Here is a 17,612-nt window from a genome sequence, read left to right on the forward strand (position 1 = left end):
AGAAAATGCAAAGAAATTCTGATCATATGTAAAGTACACAAGTGGTAAGACACAATCAGTACCATCACTGCGAGATACCAACGGTAATATTACCGATGACAGCATCACTAAAATGGAGTCATTAAACTTACGTAATAAAATGAAACTCCTACAGCCATCCTTTTGATGTTATTTATTGTATGGCAACCAGTTTCGGTAACTCAGTACACCACTTCAGGCCTTAACTGATGCTGAGGGACTTCTGTAGAATACTGTAACAGTGATGATGTGGCTGCAACCATCAACTACCAACTGTTACAGTATTTTATAGAAGCCAGTTCATAGATTGTGGCAACTAATGGGATTGTGTGTACAACTGGAGTTCCCCTCAGTGTCAGTTAAGGCCTGAAGATGGTGTATTGAGTCAGCAAAACTGGTTGCCATATAATAAACAACATCGAAAGGATGGCTGTAGGTGTTTAACTTTATTACATAAGTGACTGGCTGAAGTCCCATAAACCTTCAGTCAGAAGGATGGAGATTCGGAAACTTATTATTAAACTTAGTTTTATGAAATTCCCTAACCGAAGAAGACAAAGCTAACATTCCGAACTTGAATCAAGAACAGCTGCCAATATGAGTAACTTACAGTAGATGTCAAGGCGTAGCAAAGCAACTTAAATCATTTAATGAAGGCAAATCTCCCAGTCCAGATAGTATACCAGTTGGGTTTGTTCCAGGATACGCTGGTACAATAGACCCATGCTTAACAATCATATACAGCTGCTTGCTCCTCGGAAGATCAGTACCAAAAGACTGGAAAAGTTGCACAGATCATCAGTACTTGAGAAAGAAAGTGGGATTTTGTAACATATACTGTGTTCAAACATTATGTATTGCGTCAAAAGTAATTGACACACAGTCAGCACGGATTCAGTAAATAACGTTCTTCTGAAATACAATTAGCTCTTTATTCTCATGAAGAAATGAGTGCTATCGGGAAGGAATCTCCAGTTGAGTCCATATTTTTAGGTTTCCAGAAGGGTTTTGAACCATTCCTCACAAGAGACTTCTGACAAAATTGCAATCTGATCAAGTACCGCATCAGTTGTGCAACTGGATTCATGATTTCCAGTTGGAAAGGTCTTAGTATGTAGTAATCGATGGAAAATCGAGTAAAAGAGAAGTGGTATACCATGTTCCCCAAACAAGTGTTATAGGCCCTCTGCTGTTGTTGATGTATACAAATCATTTAGGAGGCAATTTCAGCAGCCCTCTTAGATTGTTTGATCACATAGATAATGTTGTGAGGAAGGCAAACCAAAGACTGCATTTTATTGTCAGAACAATTAGGAGATGCAACAGGTCTACTAAATAGGTTGCCTACACCCTACACTTGTCTGTCCTCTGCTAAGAACATTGCTGCATGGTATGGGATCCACCCTTACCTGAGAGGCTTGATGGAGGACATCAAAAAACTCCAAAGAAGGACAGCTCATTCTATATTATCCCAAATTACGGGGGAGAGTTTCACATATATGATAAGCAAGTTGGGGTAGCAATCATTAAAACAAAGGCATCTTTTGTTGTGGTGAGATCTTTTTTATGTATGAAAATATTTTATTGTCACCAGCTTAGAAAGGAGAAATGATCATTGTAATAAAATAAGAGAAATCATAGCTTATACAAAAAGAGTTAAGTTCTGATTTTTACCACACGATGTGATGGAATGTGAAGGGATCAACCGCCCCTTATGCCTTGAGAACAGTATGTCTTTGCCATATGCAGATCGCAGTAGGTACTATTGATACTCGAGCGCCCAGTGCGCCAGAGGGTAGTCCGTGTTGAGACTCTGAGCAAGTAAGTTGTTGGCTGCTAAGTGAGCAGTGCAGGGTTTGGCAGGACAGCTGACCACGTTTAAAGTTGTTTTAACGGCTGTGTGTGTCTCACCCAAAGCCGTGGGCCTGACCTCCAGCAAATATGGAAATGGTGTTAATTGAGTGATTTGTTTGATGTGTTTTGAGTGTTCATTTGTGCACTGTCATTACACAACAACCACTCCGGACACCCCCGATTTTAATTGCAGTGAGGATTGTGTATTCAGTTCCACATGAAGAATATTGGCGTGTGACATTAATAGGCGACCTGTGAATAGTTAGTCAGACAAAGGGAGTAACTGCCTAATTCGTGCTGTTTAGACAAAAGATATAGGACATTAACAACAAAGTATGTACCGATTATTGCTACCTGACATCCTAATTAGCTTTGTTGGATTTGACACAACATCTCCCATGCAAATACTAACCGATCAGCCTATATCAGTTGCACACGTCATTAAGCCAGGTGATCACTGCATTTTTGGCAAAAAGGTGGAAATTACTAAGAGCAAGGTCCTGACTAGAATGTGAATGATCACAAATTTCCCATCTGAGTTAATCCAGCAATTCCTGAGTTGCAGCAACGGCGTGAGGACGACAGGTGTTGTCCTGAAGCAGCAAATTCATCCAGAAAGCATTCCTTGCCCCATATTTTTGATGGCTCGCCATTGTTTTCTTAGTCTCGCAGTAATGATTTGCACTGATCGAAGTGCCTTTTAGCATAAAATCTACGAAAAGAACAGCCTTAATGAACTGGCGGCAGAAGAGTATAACATGGGAGTTCTGAAGTTCATGACCAGATACCACACGTTTAAATGTAGGTGGTTACTATGTAGAGAAGTGAAGGGAACTTTATGTACCTAACAGAATTTTTTTCCCATTAAATATTGTATTTCTCATTTTGTGTAACTAAATGGTCTTTATTTTCTGGACGACCTTTGCACTTTCCTAATGTAGGACTTAACTGTAAGTGGACAAAATCTGGAGAAGGTGATATGGATGAACATTTTGATGAATTTAGTAATTTTCTACAAGCTTTGAGAGAAAACTGTGACAGTGCGCTTAGAGATCTAAATCAGTTTAACTTTGATTTCAATATTTTTACAACTACTTAAGCAGTGGATGCTAAAAGACATCATCTTAAATTCTGTCGGAGTTCAGTGACTTTCAGTGCAATTGTATAGAGAGGGGAGGGGCTTTGCAATGCAGAAAATTTGGAAATCATCTACATCAGATGGGAATATTCCTGGTGAACAGTTCCACAGTTGTTTAGAATAGCTGTTAGAGTCTGCAGTATGTTCTGAACCAAATACATATGTGCAGGTGTTGTTTCAGTAACATTTTACTGAAATCAAAGATTGATAATAATCTCACTTATTTTCGTGTGACACAAGCAGTCTCACATTATTATCTGGTCATTCCAGCCATCGAGATTTTAATGGCTCTGAGCACTATGGGACTTAACACATCGAGATTTTAAGAAAAATATTAAAAACAAAGTTGAGTGATGCAAAATAAGCATTTATTTCTAATAGGTTAAATGAAATATGTTAATAGATGTTAAATAAATAGTGTGTGTGCTTTGCGTATTACCTTAAGTATGTGATTTATTCATGACCATGAAATTAAGAATGCGTTCAAACATTTTGAAATAGAGTGGACCAAAACTGTTGGCTGAAGTAGAACCATGTTTCCCAAATGCAATGAGCAGGACAACTGTTGTCACTGGGAAGCTTTCTCTGTGACATAGACAGTGCATGCACATCACACACTCATGATGACAGACATGGCCACACGTTGCCAAATGGACAGCTCTTGTGCCCACCCCTTCTGGTCTATATGAGCGTACTTTTGTTATCAGTTTAATTCCGATTAACTTCATTCGACATCCCAGAGACCCCAGTTACTTGGATTGGTGAATGTGATTCATTTAATGTAATGTAAGACCTCATTACACCCAGAAAGTGGCTGTTTTGTACACACTCGTCGTCCACAAATTGCAGGAAGTCATAAATGAAGAGTATATGCTCCTTTTTACATAAATAACATTTTCAAAAGCTATTCACTCTTAGTTGGGAATGGGTCAAAGAGCGTGAGATTTGTATATATGCTTCAACACTGTATCATTATATGTTAATCATGTAGATATATAATGTGTTTCTTTTCACCTCCCTTCTTGTAAGTAAAAATGGTTTGTATTTTTCCATTTATTCGTGCATATTCCATGTGAATATAAACGTTAAACTTTTTCTTAAGATGATTTAAGGGTGAGAAAGTATTACTAGTGTGCCATTGCCAAATAATATAATCTTCCCTTGTAAATAAGGGACCTAGTCAGTTAGGGAGAACATTTACAGGGTGACAATTAATGAACTGTATGAAAAAAACAACATAAATTAGTTATAAACTACGGCATGCACACACTTTATTCAACATATAAATGTCACTACAGATATTCAGATGTAGGTTATGATGTATTCGATATGCCTGCTATCATTGGTGATGATATGGTGCAGACAAATAGCGAAATTCTGAATGACCCACTGAAGTGTTGGAACATCGGTGCTGTTGATGACCTCCTCAGTGGTTGTTTTCAGCTCAGCAATGGTTTTGAGGTTATTGGTTTACACCTTGTCTTTAATGTAGCCCTACAAAAAGGAGTTGCATGTGTTCAGATCCAGAGAATGTGGCGGCCAATCGAGGACCATGCCAGTGGCCTCTGGATACACCAGAGCCAGAGTGCAGTCCCCAAAGTGCTCCTCCAGGACATCAAGCACTGTCCTGCTTCAATGGGGTCAAGCTCTGTCTTGCATGAACCACATCTTGTCGAAATCAGGGTCACTTTGGATAATGGGGATGAAATCGTATTCCAAAATCTTCACGTACCATTAAGTAGTCACTGTTCCATCAAGGAATATTGCACTGATGGTTCCGTGACTGGACGTTGCACACCACACAGTCACATGTTGAGAATGAAGAGACTTCTCGATCACAGGATTCGGATTCTCTGTCCCCCAAATGTGCCAATTTTGCTTATTGATGAACCCATCCAAATGAAAGTGGCCAACAACATACTAATTCCCATCATGCCCTGTGGCCAACTATGCAGTTGGAAACTTGCTAATGCAAACCATTCCGAAGTTATGATGATTTTATTTCATATAGTTCAATAATTGTCACCCCGTAATTTGCAATGATGGAACTGGGAAACAATTCATCACTTACACTCAACCCTTATGGCGCAGGATGTTTTTCTTGTTTACCTAATTCATATTTCTGTCAAAATAACATAGTTGCTGTTCTGCAAGAAAGAAATGTTCTCTAAAATTAATTTCACTGAGGGTTTTAGAAGGAATTTAAAAAAATTATTCAACATATGGTGCATACACAGAATGTGGGCAATAAGAGGCTGGAAATGGATGATCATTATTTATTGTAGACCTACTATAAGGTAACATAACATATACGTAATGAGCTCTGCTTTGTAAGCAGTTTGTGTTCTCATATGCCCCAAATTCCTACAGGTTGGGGGTTGGGCATGGGGCTAATAACCCCATACTGTAAAAAAAGAATATTACGGAAATTCAACAGAAGCCTCGGAAACTGGATGGAAAGCATATATCACGACCCCAGCAAAGGAAACGGATAAAGGATCTAACAGTAGCATCATGGAATGTGAGGACAATGCTTCAGCCTGGAAAAATGAAAGAAATAGCCAATGAAATTTTAAAATTCAAATACGATATTGTAGGGCTACAGGAAATAAGATGGCAGGGGAATGGGCAGATAGATAAACCTGAGTACTCATTGGTATATAGTGGACCAGAAGAAAGAACAGGCCAATTTGGAACAAGGTTTATAATAACTAGGGAAGTTAGGAAAAGCCTTCTAGAATTTGAACCCATAAATGAAAGGATTTGCAGACTCAGACTAAAAGGTAAATTTAGGAATATATCAATAGTTAATGCACATGCACCAACAGAGGAAAAAGAGGATATAATTAAAGAACAGTTCTACGAAGACTTGGAAAAAGTATGCTGTGCAGTACCTAAATATGACCTGATGCTAGTAATAGGAGATTTTAATGCAAAAATAGGGAGGAATGAACATCCGTATGGAGTTTCTGGAAAATATTCACTACATGAAGAAAACAATGAGAATGGAGACTTACTATGCCAATTCACAGCAAGGAATAATATGATTATTAAAAGTACCTGCTTTCCACATAAAAGGATCCATCTGGGTACTTGGAAGTCTGCCGCCAATGGAGTAGTCAATCAGATTGACCATATTTTAGTGATTGCATGCCACTCCACGTCAGTTACGGATGTACGGAGCTGCAGAGGACCAAACTGTGATTCAGACCACTTTTTGATAAAATCAGCCTTGAAGAGAGAAACTGTCACTAACAAAGGGCAACAGAATGGGAAAGATGATGAAACGGAATACAGACAAACTGAACATCCCTGATGAAGTAAAAAAAATACGAAGTAACACTAAGCAGAAAGTTGAGCAATGAAGAGACCACAGTAGGAGTAGATGAAAGGTGGAACAGGTTTGAAAAAGCCATTAAGGATGCTGCAGAGGAAATAATAGGCATAAGAAGGAACAGAAGAACCCAGGAGTGGTTTGATGAAGATTGCAGGTCAGCAATAGAGGAAAAGAACAGGGCAAGAACAAAAGTGCTACAGAGAGAAACCAGAAATGATGTGGAACAATATAGAGACTTAAGGAGAAGAGCTAACAGACTGTGCAAGAGAAAGAAAAGAGAGTGGAATAAGAAGAAATTTCAAGAACTAGAAGAACTAAAGGAACAGAGTGAAATAAGAAAGTTCTATCATGCCATAGGCAAAATGAAGAATAGATTCCAACCAAAAACAACGGCCTGTTCCAGTAAAGATTGGAAAATGATAAGGGAGGAAGAACAGATAGTGGGAAGATGGACAGAGTATTTCAAAGATACACTAAACACCAGCCTAGAAGATGAAGAGACTGCTGCACAGGAGGGAAGAGTGGAGCTGGAAGTAGACAATGAAACCAATGAGGCAAGAAAGCCAACACTACAAGAGGTTTCCCAGGCTGTGCACAAGTCAAAAAACAATCGAGCCCCTGGGGAAGACAGCATAATTGCTGAATTAATAAAAACTGGTGGTGAGGCTGTAATAAAGGAACTGCACACATTAATATCAGATATATGGGAAACAGAAACTATGCCAGATAATTGGAAAATTGGAATAATAGTCCCCATTTAAAAGAAAGGGGACAGAACAGCATGCGAAAACTATAGAGGTGTAACACTCCTAAGTACAGCTTATAAGATCTTCATAAGTATATTAAACGAAAGGATACAGAAGTGTGCAGAAGACATACTAGGGGAATATCAGTGTGGCTTTCGACCAGGCAGAGGAACAACTGATCAAATATTTGTGATAAGGCAAATGACGCAAAAGTTCTATGAATATGATATAGATCTGCATTTCTTGTTCATCGATTTCAAACAAGCCTTTGACAGCATAAGTCGGCAAGAACTATACAGAGTACTGAAAGAAGTTGGTATATGTGCTAAATTAATAAGACTAATCAGAATGACAATGACAGAAACAAGAGCAAAAGTAAAGGTCCTTAGCAGAACAAGTGATAGCTTTGACTTTAATAAAGGTGTGAAGCAAGGGGATAGTCTCTCCACTGTCCTATTCAACATAGCCCTGCATAGTGCAGTAAATAAAATCAACAAAAGAGGCACCATATTTATGAAAACTAGCCAGATATGTGCATACGCTGATGACATTGCTATAGTAGGAAGAAATACCAATACACTCCTAGAAACATACCGGGCAATGGAAACAGAAGCCTTAAAAATTGGCCTCATAGTAAATGAAAACAAAACAAAATATATGGTAATGTCACAATCTGAGGCCAGAAGAACCCCTAAAAACCTAAACATCAATGGGAAATGCTTCAATGGAGTGTCATCTTTTAACTACTTGGGAGCCCTAATAACAAATGATAACAGTATTGGAAAGGCTATAAGGGAAAGAATACAAGCAGGAAACAGAGCTTACTTTGCAAATATGCAGCTTTTCAAAAATAGCCTTGTTACAAGAAAAACTAAACTGCTAATATATAATATAATTCCGTAGTCCGCCCAGTTATCACATACGGCTCAGATGTCTGGACGTTGACAGAACACGATAAAAATGCTCTAAGAAGCATTGAGCGGAAAATACTACGCAAAATCTATGGGCCAATAAGGGAGGAAGAAGGCTGGAGAATACACTACAGTGCCGAATTACAAGAGTTAATACAAGGCAGGGACATAGTAAAATTTGTGAAATCACAGTGAATACGATGGCTAGGACACTTGGAGAGAATGGCAGAGGATAGAATTCCAAAGAAAATGATGAAAGGTATGATCCATTCAGTTAGGCGAAAAGGGAGACCTAGAAGAAGATGGATCGATGAGGTAATAATGGATATCAGCAATATGAGAGTCCGGGGGTGGAAAAGAGCAGCAAATAACCGAGAAGTGTGGAGGGAAATCGTTGAAGAAGCCAAGGCTCACCAAGGGCTGTAGAGCTACTGAAGAGAGATATGCCCCAAATGTTTAATAATTTGGAAATTTGCTGACAACAACTACTAAACATGTGGAAGTGCTAACAGTTAATATTACAGAAATGTTTTCTGGAAAACCAGTTGTGGCATTAGTTTTACTAAACATTTCTGTTATATTGAAAGGCAGCTACATTATGATCATAAAAATTAAGATTCGTGGAAGATGTTTGTAGGTCACCTAAGAGAGGAGTATATACTTTGTATCGTAATGATAAACAAGAAGCAGAACACATGTGCTGGTTGTCCTTTGATGATCTACTTCATTATCACTTTCCAGGTGTTGCCTAAAGCTTTAAATTGTAAAATCCATGTAGCCCTTTTGCAGAACACATTTGATTTTCACGGTTCATAAGGCTGTCAGTAGACTGTGTGTTTGTAGTCATGTAGTGTTATATTTGCAATGCAGTAGATATCACCAATCAGCACCCCTTCTCATTTATTTATAACTTCTGTGAAAGAAACATCTGCATATGAATATTAACACACATTAATTGAATATTAACATGCATTAATCTGAGAAAAAGAAATTAGTTGAGAGCGGTAGATCTCTTCATAACATTTATTATTTTTGTTTTTACTAGTCATAAGGCTGTAATGTAAATGACCTTTTTTCTCCTCCACAGAAGCTTGCTGTTTCTCCAGGAAGTACTTCCAGTTCACCTGACTTGTGCATAGATTTAAAAGGGGCTCTTGTGGAAGAAGCTGAAAAATTGTCAAGTCGTAAATATGTGTTTGCTATTACCACTGTGCAAGGACTGAAAGTTTTGCTGCAATGTGATGACAAATCACTGTATACAGACTGGTACCATGCCGTTAGAAATGCTATTAGAAGTATAGTAAGTGTTACTGCTCTCACAGAATTGTATGTGCATGTGTGACATTAATTATGCTTCATGATTTTGTGCATAATATCTATTAAGTACTTAAATGAAATCATCATATTTGATAACATGCAGTTCATTAATGGTGCAGGATGATATGAATTAGGAAAATCACCTGGCACTTAGTCTAAACTCAGTAATGATGCTTCTTGGTTTGACAATTCCAATCTCACACGTGATACAAAGTATTAAAAGCAACTGTGCTTCAGGTAGCAAGTGAAGTTAGATTTGTAATACAACCTTAAGAGTTATGTTTGAATATACTGTAGCAATTGAATACGTGTTAAGTTGTAGGCTGGGGATGGATTGACTAAGAAAAGAAATTGGCAGCCTTCATTTGAATGATTGAAAACTAAGGTAATGCTCTTCTGCCGAAGACACTGACGGAAAAAATCGCAACAGCAAAAAATAATTAATATAGAGTAATGAAATTTCAGGAGTACATTTGTCTAGGTAACATATTTAAGTGAAACACATTGGAAGATCACAGGTTAATGTAAGTGCGAGAAAGTCCTTGCAAATGTGAAATGCTGGTACATTAATAACTGGTGTAACCAACAGAATGTTGAAGCATGCAAAGATGCATGCATTTTGTTGTACAGGTACTGGATGTCAGTTTGTGGGGTGGAGTTCCGTGCCTGTTGCACTTCGTCAGCCAATATGTGGACGATTAATGCTGGTTGTGGTTGACACTGGAGTTGTCGTCCAATGATATTCCATATGTGCTCTACTGGAGACAGATTGGTGATTGAACAGGCCAAGGCAACATGTCGGCAGTTTGTGGAGCATGTTAGGTTACAACAGCGATGTGTGGGTGAGCATTATACTGATGGAAAACACCCCCTGGAATGTTGTTCTTGAATGGCGGCACAACAGGTTGAATCACCAGACTGACATACAAATTTGCCATCAGGGTGCATGAGATAACAACAAGAGTGCCCTTGCTGTCATACAAAATTGGACCCCAGACTGTAACTCCAGATGTAGGTCAAGTGTATCTAGTACACAGACAGGTTAGTTGCAGGCCCTCAACTGGCCTTGTCCTAACAAACACACATCCATCATTGGCATGGAGACAGAAACAGCTTTCATCAGAAAGCACAACAGAGCTCCACCATGCCCTCCAATGAGCTCTCGCTTGACACCACTGAAATCACAAGTGGTGGTGATTTGGGGTTAGTGGGATGCATTCTACAGGGTGCCTGGCTCGGAACTGCCCTTGAAGCTACCTGTTTGTAACAGTTGGTTGTGTCACTGTGGTACCAACTGTTGCTCAAATTGCTGCCGCAGCTGCAGTATGATACGTCAGAGCCATCTGCTGAACATAGTGGTCTTCTCTCTCAGTAGTGCCATGTGGCTATTTAGATCCCAGTCTTCTTGCAGTCGTACAACACCATGACCACTGCTGCCAGCAGTCATCTACAGTGGCTACATTCCTACCCAGTCTTTATGCAGTATCACAGAAGGAAGATCCAACTTCTCATTGCCCTATTACAAGACCTCGTTCAAACTTGGTGGGTGTTGATAATGGCATCTTTGTCACCTTAAAGGCATCACTATCACCATCAACTCACCACATCCAATCTCGGAGGCAACTAAAGCTTATGAACATTACAGTATGTATTGAAAACAAACTTGATTTGCATCCCAATAGTGGCGATACTAGTGCCACTACTTGGTGAGTGGTGTGAAATTTGAATAGACACCATGTTTCAGATGTAGAAACATGCCTACCAACTTCCGTTTATGTCCCACAACTCCTCGGTGTTGTGATTTTTTTTTTCCTCTCTGTCAGTGTATATGACTGTTAAACACCCACATCTGTTGTATCTTGTTATTAAAGAGTACACAATTTATGTAAGTCGGGAAATTGAAGGTAAGCCTAAATTGACAGTTGAAGCATAGTACTCTCATAGGTGCTGACAAGCAAGTCAGAGGCTGGCTGGAGTAAAATAAGTAGGCACTTACTTGACCAGAACAGAGCTGGCTTATTTCAGCTCTAGCAATGATTTTTTTACTGTGAAAAACAGCAAGCTGCACCATGATAAGCCTATAGTAAACTGCAGGTCCCCTTACAACCAGCTGGGCGAGTCAGTTCCGAGATCAGAAAAAGGAAAGGTCATTGTATCTTCAACTGGAAAAAGCCTAGTAAAGCACTGTGGTGTTTAAACTAAGCTTCAGGATTCTTTTCCTTGTGTGGAAATTGCTATTATTTCTGATTTACTACAAGTTAAATGTCACTAAAATATTTGCCTTTACTATAATAGGATAAGAGTCAATAATTTTCTATCTTGATAAAGAAAAGACACGTATTTCATTGTTTATTATTCATTTTTTCTTCTTTCCGCCTCAAAATTAACAAAACTTTCTGTTACCGTAAATTTTCTGCCACGCGGGATTAGCCGAACGGTCTAAAGCATGGACTGGGCGGCTGGTCCCGGCAGAGGTTTGAGTCCTCCCTCGGGCATGGGTGTGTGTGTGTGTTCATCCTTAGGATAGTTTAGGTTAAGTAGTGTGTAAGCTTAGGGACTGATGACCTCAGCAGTTAAGTCCCATAAGATTTCACACACATTTGAACTTTTTTGTAAATTTTCTCATGATTTTCAAAACATTTCAGGCTCTTCTAACAGTTTCATCCTCTTAGGAAACAAAATCTAGTCTGTGACCAGCATTATTCTATACCTTTTCTAGTCGGACAACTTTTGTTATGCATTGTGTTTGGGAAAAAAAAAGGTGGTGGTATAATTTTTCATCATTTCTGTAATTGTTCTCATCCCCCTCCAACCCCCATTACAGCTACAGTCTGTCACAAAGTACAACAAAGACTAACTGACAATCATGACACATTTTTAAGAAGTATGTACCCACCCTAATGTCACCTGTTGAAGCTGCTATTAAGTTTGGTCAGAGATTAAGGCTTGGCTTTAGTTTCCTTTTACAGTGCTGGTGTAGCATTGCAGTTACTTTCTATATGAGTCCAGAATATGACCTAGATTTCAGGTGAATAATTGGTAATGAGTCTTACTGATATGCTTAGCTATTTTGAACCATTAAGTGTCTTTTGTTGGTTACGTCTGTCTAGGGAGTCACAGAAAGATTGACTTTTGCCTTCTCTTTGTTTTGGTTGTTACTTCATGTTAAATTGTGTGTGTGTCTGGATAACAGTATTCATGTAGATGGAACAGAAATATAGAAGAGAAATATTTTGAATGTAAAACTCTATCCCCCAACAAACTACAGACCTTGTGACAGTTGGTTGACTTGTATGCCTCAGTGATACAGATAGCCATACCAATACCATAGGTGCAACCACACCAGAGAGGTGTGTGTGGAGGGAGGCACAACTTGATTAAAAGAAGGAATAGGTTGATAGGACACATCCTGAGACATCAAGGAATAGTTAACTTTGTAATGGAGGGAAGTGTGGTGGCTGAAAATTGTATAGGGAGGCCAAGGCGTGACTAGTGAGCAGGTTCAGATGGATGCAGGCTGCAATAGTTATACAGAAATGAAAAGACTTGCACTGAACAGACCAGCAGGGAGAAGTGCATCAACCCAGTCTTTGGACTAGGTACCACCACCACCACCACCACCACCACCACCACCACCACCACCAACTACTGCTACTACTACTACTACTACTACTACTACTACTTTCTATAGTAAGAATACCTTTCTTAGATAGTGAAGAGAACATACAATAGAATGTTTAAATGGAAGAATAATAATGCTGTTGTAATTCACAAAAAAAGAAAAAACCATGAGACGACACCTCCAGAACAAGCATATTTAATGATCTCACAGTATAATAGTGCACAACAGCTACAATGTATGACATGGCTGTATGACACGACAGGAACAGTACAGTTGTAGGTAGTGTAGTAAATAGCACAGTGAGCTAGAGCAGACTGAGGGTGATCACTGGATGATAATCACATACATAGACAGTGTGTTGCAAGTGGCACTAGGAGGCCTCTGAGCAGCCATTAAGCATGGTCACTTGGCTGAAGTGTCTTCTGCTGGTGGCCATGCTTGCATCATATGTGCCAGTTATGCAGTAATGGCCGATGTGGGAGACGTTGGCTAGTGTATGATGGATTACCGCACCCTCTCTTTCATGTGGCAGGGGTGAACTGCTTCTCAGCAAAGTGACCCCTAACCAACTGGGCACCTGGGTAGCACTCCGAACCAGACCGATATCTTTGGAGGCATTGGATGGCTCCTCTGGTTTTATTAGCTCCTAGTCTGTGTGGATGGAAGTGTACAGCCGTAATTTGCCCTCCCAGTGGTGCAGTCAGAGTCTTAGTGGCTCCAACGCTTGTAGCAGAGGACACTCGTCATGTTGATGTTGGGACCTGGTATGAAAGGGAGCTGCAGTGGTGGGGATGTCACTGGTGGAGCCAGTACCGCAGCCTGGTCTTCTTCCGACATCTGGTCTTTCAGGCAGCCTATAAACAGAGGGAGATGGGAGTGAGACCCGGATAGGCAAACAGCTGGTGGCCCAGTGGGTTACCACATCCCTTCTTCCATGGGAACAAGAGGGGAGATTGAAGAGAGCCTGGTGAAAGAGAAACGAAAGCTGGCATTGCTACAATGTGTTTCTACAGGAGGGCTCGAGGTGGTGGCAGCTGGTTCTCCTTCCACAGGTGGCACTGATTTTGATGGCTTGTCACCGTCCAGTCCCCCATGACTAGAGTGAACATGCCCCGTGCTCACACAGCCAGAAGCACAGAGACAATGCTGTGGACAGACCCACAGATGGTGGTAGCATGAAGTAGAGGAGTGTGCAGAATTGGCAGCCATGGAGGAACTCTGCTGGACTTTTCCCCACTATTGGAATCAACCTGTAGGAACAAAAAAAAAAGTTGGGTGCCTCACTCACAGGAGTGTCGGCCATATATTTCTTCATCTATGTTTTAAAAGTTAACATGAGTCTTTTGGCCTTGCCATTTGCTTGGGGATGGGAAGGCGGAGAGAGCAGGTATTGAATGCCATTTCTGCAGCAGAACTTGCTGAAAACCTGGAAACAAAATTGTTGTCCATTGTCCAATGCCAGTGCAAGAGGAGGTCCTCGAGTACTGAAAATTCTGCTGAGAGCTTGATCACAGCCTCCACACTCGTGGACCAACAGTTGATGATGTACAGAAAGTCGGAGTACACATCGATGACAATAAGCTGTGTTGTAGTCAGTAAGGGGACCATGAAGTTGACATGAGCCCACTCCCACGGGTGTGAGGGCATCAGCCAGGTTGAGAATGTTTGGCGGGGAGCCACTTACTGTTATTCGCACTGATGACTGTTGTTGAGAAGACGTTCCCCATGCCAGTCTATGCCCAGGTGAGCAGTTTACTTCGTAAGTTGCCTCTGTGACCTTGGTGCAAAAGCCATAAGATTATTGGACACAGAGTTTCTGGCAGGACTACCTTGGGAGGCCGTAGATTCATGGTTAGTAGGATAACTGATGGCAGATGTGGAAGTTATGTTGCAAGAGGTTGGAGACTCGACCGGGAATGTGCTGTGGCCAGCACTGTCGTATGTATTGCCATAGGAAATATCTGTGGTAAGATGGTGTCCTTGGCCATGGCTGCTGCCACACAGACCTCTGTGATGAGAAAAGAAGGTGAAGTGGTGTACAACAATTTTGTACGTTACCATTATTGTGACTTGTCTTTTGAGTGGAATGCATTATTTCTTACATGTCAGCAAGCAGTGAGCTGTGGATTGAAGGGGCGCCACTTCCAGCTGGATATATGTTTGAGAGTTTAACTGGGATATAGAGGTACCGGTGTCATTCTTTAGCTGAATTTGTTTATTGTACAAAGTGAGCATGATGAAGAGTTTCGTAGGTTACACCACTGTGGTTTGAGACTCCAGTGAATATCAGTTAGGTCCTGTCGAGACTAGCGAGTGTGGCAGACAGACTCAGTATGCCCTGCTCTTCCTTCCAGCATGCCTTGCACTGTACCCACCTGTCAGGCAGTCTTCTATGTCATGTTTTCTAAACCTGTCCAGTCACAAAGGAAATGAGTGCCGGACGGGGAGGCTGAGACTTTTTTCGTTGTTTACAAGATGGAGCTGGAGCGTGGCGGTGTAAGCGCTGTATTGTTGCCACATTTGCTGTGTCGGCAAAGTTTCCCTCTACTGGGTCTGATGCAATGGCAACCACCTCACTCCAGAATTCTAATCAATGGCCTATGACCTGGGAAACTTCTAAGAATTGGGCAATTTTTAAAACATTCTCCAAAGTAGGGTCCTCAAGTTGTAGGGTTTTCTGACGCACCTCCTTATTAGAACTGTTGATATTTTTAAAAATATCAGAAATCTAATTTACTGAAATTTAAAAAAGCCCTCAATATATCAAAAAGAAAAGTATCAATATATCGACGGAAAAAATATCGATGTGCCAGCCTATAAAAGTCTTGGCTGCACATTGTAAATATACTGCCGGTTTTAGAGCTGTATGTGTAAGTATCGATTTATTGTTAGATATTCTGTACATCAACAAGCTAGCAGCCTGCCTATCTCCTATAGAGCAAGAAATGATAAGAAAATGAACCACATTCGTGCTTGGTGATAACCACTAACTGCATTTAAGTGGCACAATAAAAGGTCTGATGGGTCCATTGTTTGGTTTCGTTATATATTGGATTTGTCCAGAACACTTCATGTCTACTTCAGTTTTTTCATTTCTGTAAATGCCAGTGAACTAGCAGTTGTAGTGCCGAAATTGCATGGTGAAGTTAAACGTTCCAGTTTCTGCTGGTAGCACCATGTGCCGTTTAAGTCAGCATTTCCCCTCGCATTTCTCAGCCCACTACAGAGACTAGTCTTGTCATTTAGAACTTTGTTCATAATTTTTAGCAACTGTTATTGAAGAATGCCGATGTGAAGAAATAACACACTAGCTGTGTTAAAAATTGTTGTTTTTTAATGCAGCTGGTGTGGTATATCTTAACATCTGAAATCATGTTATTCCATTCTCCTCCCCCCCCCCCCCCCCCCTTCCATGCAATCAGACTTCTTCTTTGTGCCACCTAACTTGCTTCACGTGGTCAAAGAGAAAGACTGGACATGATGCAAGCTCAAAAAGTAGTAGGATTCCTTCACACAATTAAAGTAAAATTATGTTTTACTACATTTTCAAAAGAACAGTTTCAACTGTTTACTGAAAATTGTCAAAAAAACTCAATATTGGCATTTCGATATCGATATATTGCTGAAAAAAATATTTATATTTTATCAACAGCCCTACTACTTATCAAGAGCCACCCAAATAATTGCATCCCTAATCGTCAGCTTTGCATACACTTGCTTAGTTACTGGAGTCACAAACAGCATTTTTTACTGAGTCCCTGCACACGCAGTATGGCTGATTATGCTGTTTGTGACACTGATAAAATTCCACATGGAATGCAATGACATGGCAGTGTCAGTGAAAGTAGGTAGTTAATAGAGCACACATTTCGCCAAGTATCACGTGTGCCGATTCCATTTACACAAAAGCTGGTATGTACTGGGTGAGATCCATTACAGGAAAAGCAATCTTATCACAGCTACCTGGAATGTGGCAAAGTGCTGCCGGAGGCACTTCTCATATGCTTGCCGCTCTACCGCCTTCTCAGCGTAAGGTGGGAATGATGGTGAATTTGCAGCCAATGGCTGGGACAGCAATGAGGACAACAAGGCCTCCAGATATTACTGTCCCTCTAACTGCTGTCGCAGAAATTGCTGTGGTGACTTCCATCGACACTTCTGGTGAAGTAGCTTGTTGCACAGAGTCACAAACATGAAAAAATGGCTGTGATCGTCTCCAATTATACTGTAACTCACAAGAAAAGAAAAGAAAAGAAAAGAAAACCCTTGAGATGACACTTCCAGAACAAGTGTGTTTAATTATCTCGCATGACAATAGTTCGCAACAGATTCAATCTATGGCGTAGTACAGTCCCAGCTAGCGTACTACATAGCATGATGAGTGAGAGCAGACTGAGGGCAGTTGTCATGCGGCAGTTGCATATGTAGATGGCTTGCCGCTGGTGGTGCTGGGAGGCACTTGTGCATATCTCACGCATGATTACTCTGCCGAAGTGTCTCCTCCTGGCGGCCAAGCTTGTGTCGTATGTACCAGTCATGCGATGATGGCTGATATCGGAGACGTCGGCTGGTGCTCGATATCTGTGTGATAGCTCAGTGGGTTACCATAGATGTAAATGTTTGTCAAATAACATATACTTGTACACATTTCATATCATGACTGGATTAA

The 17,612-nt window shown here is 40.5% G+C and overlaps 1 protein-coding gene across 1 annotated transcript in view; it reads left to right on the plus strand.

Moving 5' to 3' along the window:
* Positions 1 to 17,612, plus strand: part of LOC126248639 (rho GTPase-activating protein 12-like) — a 228,941-nt gene that overhangs the window by 152,336 nt on the left and 58,993 nt on the right. Inside the window, exon 8 of the mRNA XM_049949822.1 lies at positions 9,092 to 9,304. Coding sequence (XP_049805779.1) covers positions 9,092 to 9,304 — 213 coding nt within the window. The remainder of the gene's footprint in view (positions 1 to 9,091; positions 9,305 to 17,612) is intronic.

The sequence above is a fragment of the Schistocerca nitens genome, chromosome 3, assembly GCF_023898315.1.
Source record: "Schistocerca nitens isolate TAMUIC-IGC-003100 chromosome 3, iqSchNite1.1, whole genome shotgun sequence".
NCBI lineage: Eukaryota > Metazoa > Arthropoda > Insecta > Orthoptera > Acrididae > Schistocerca > Schistocerca nitens.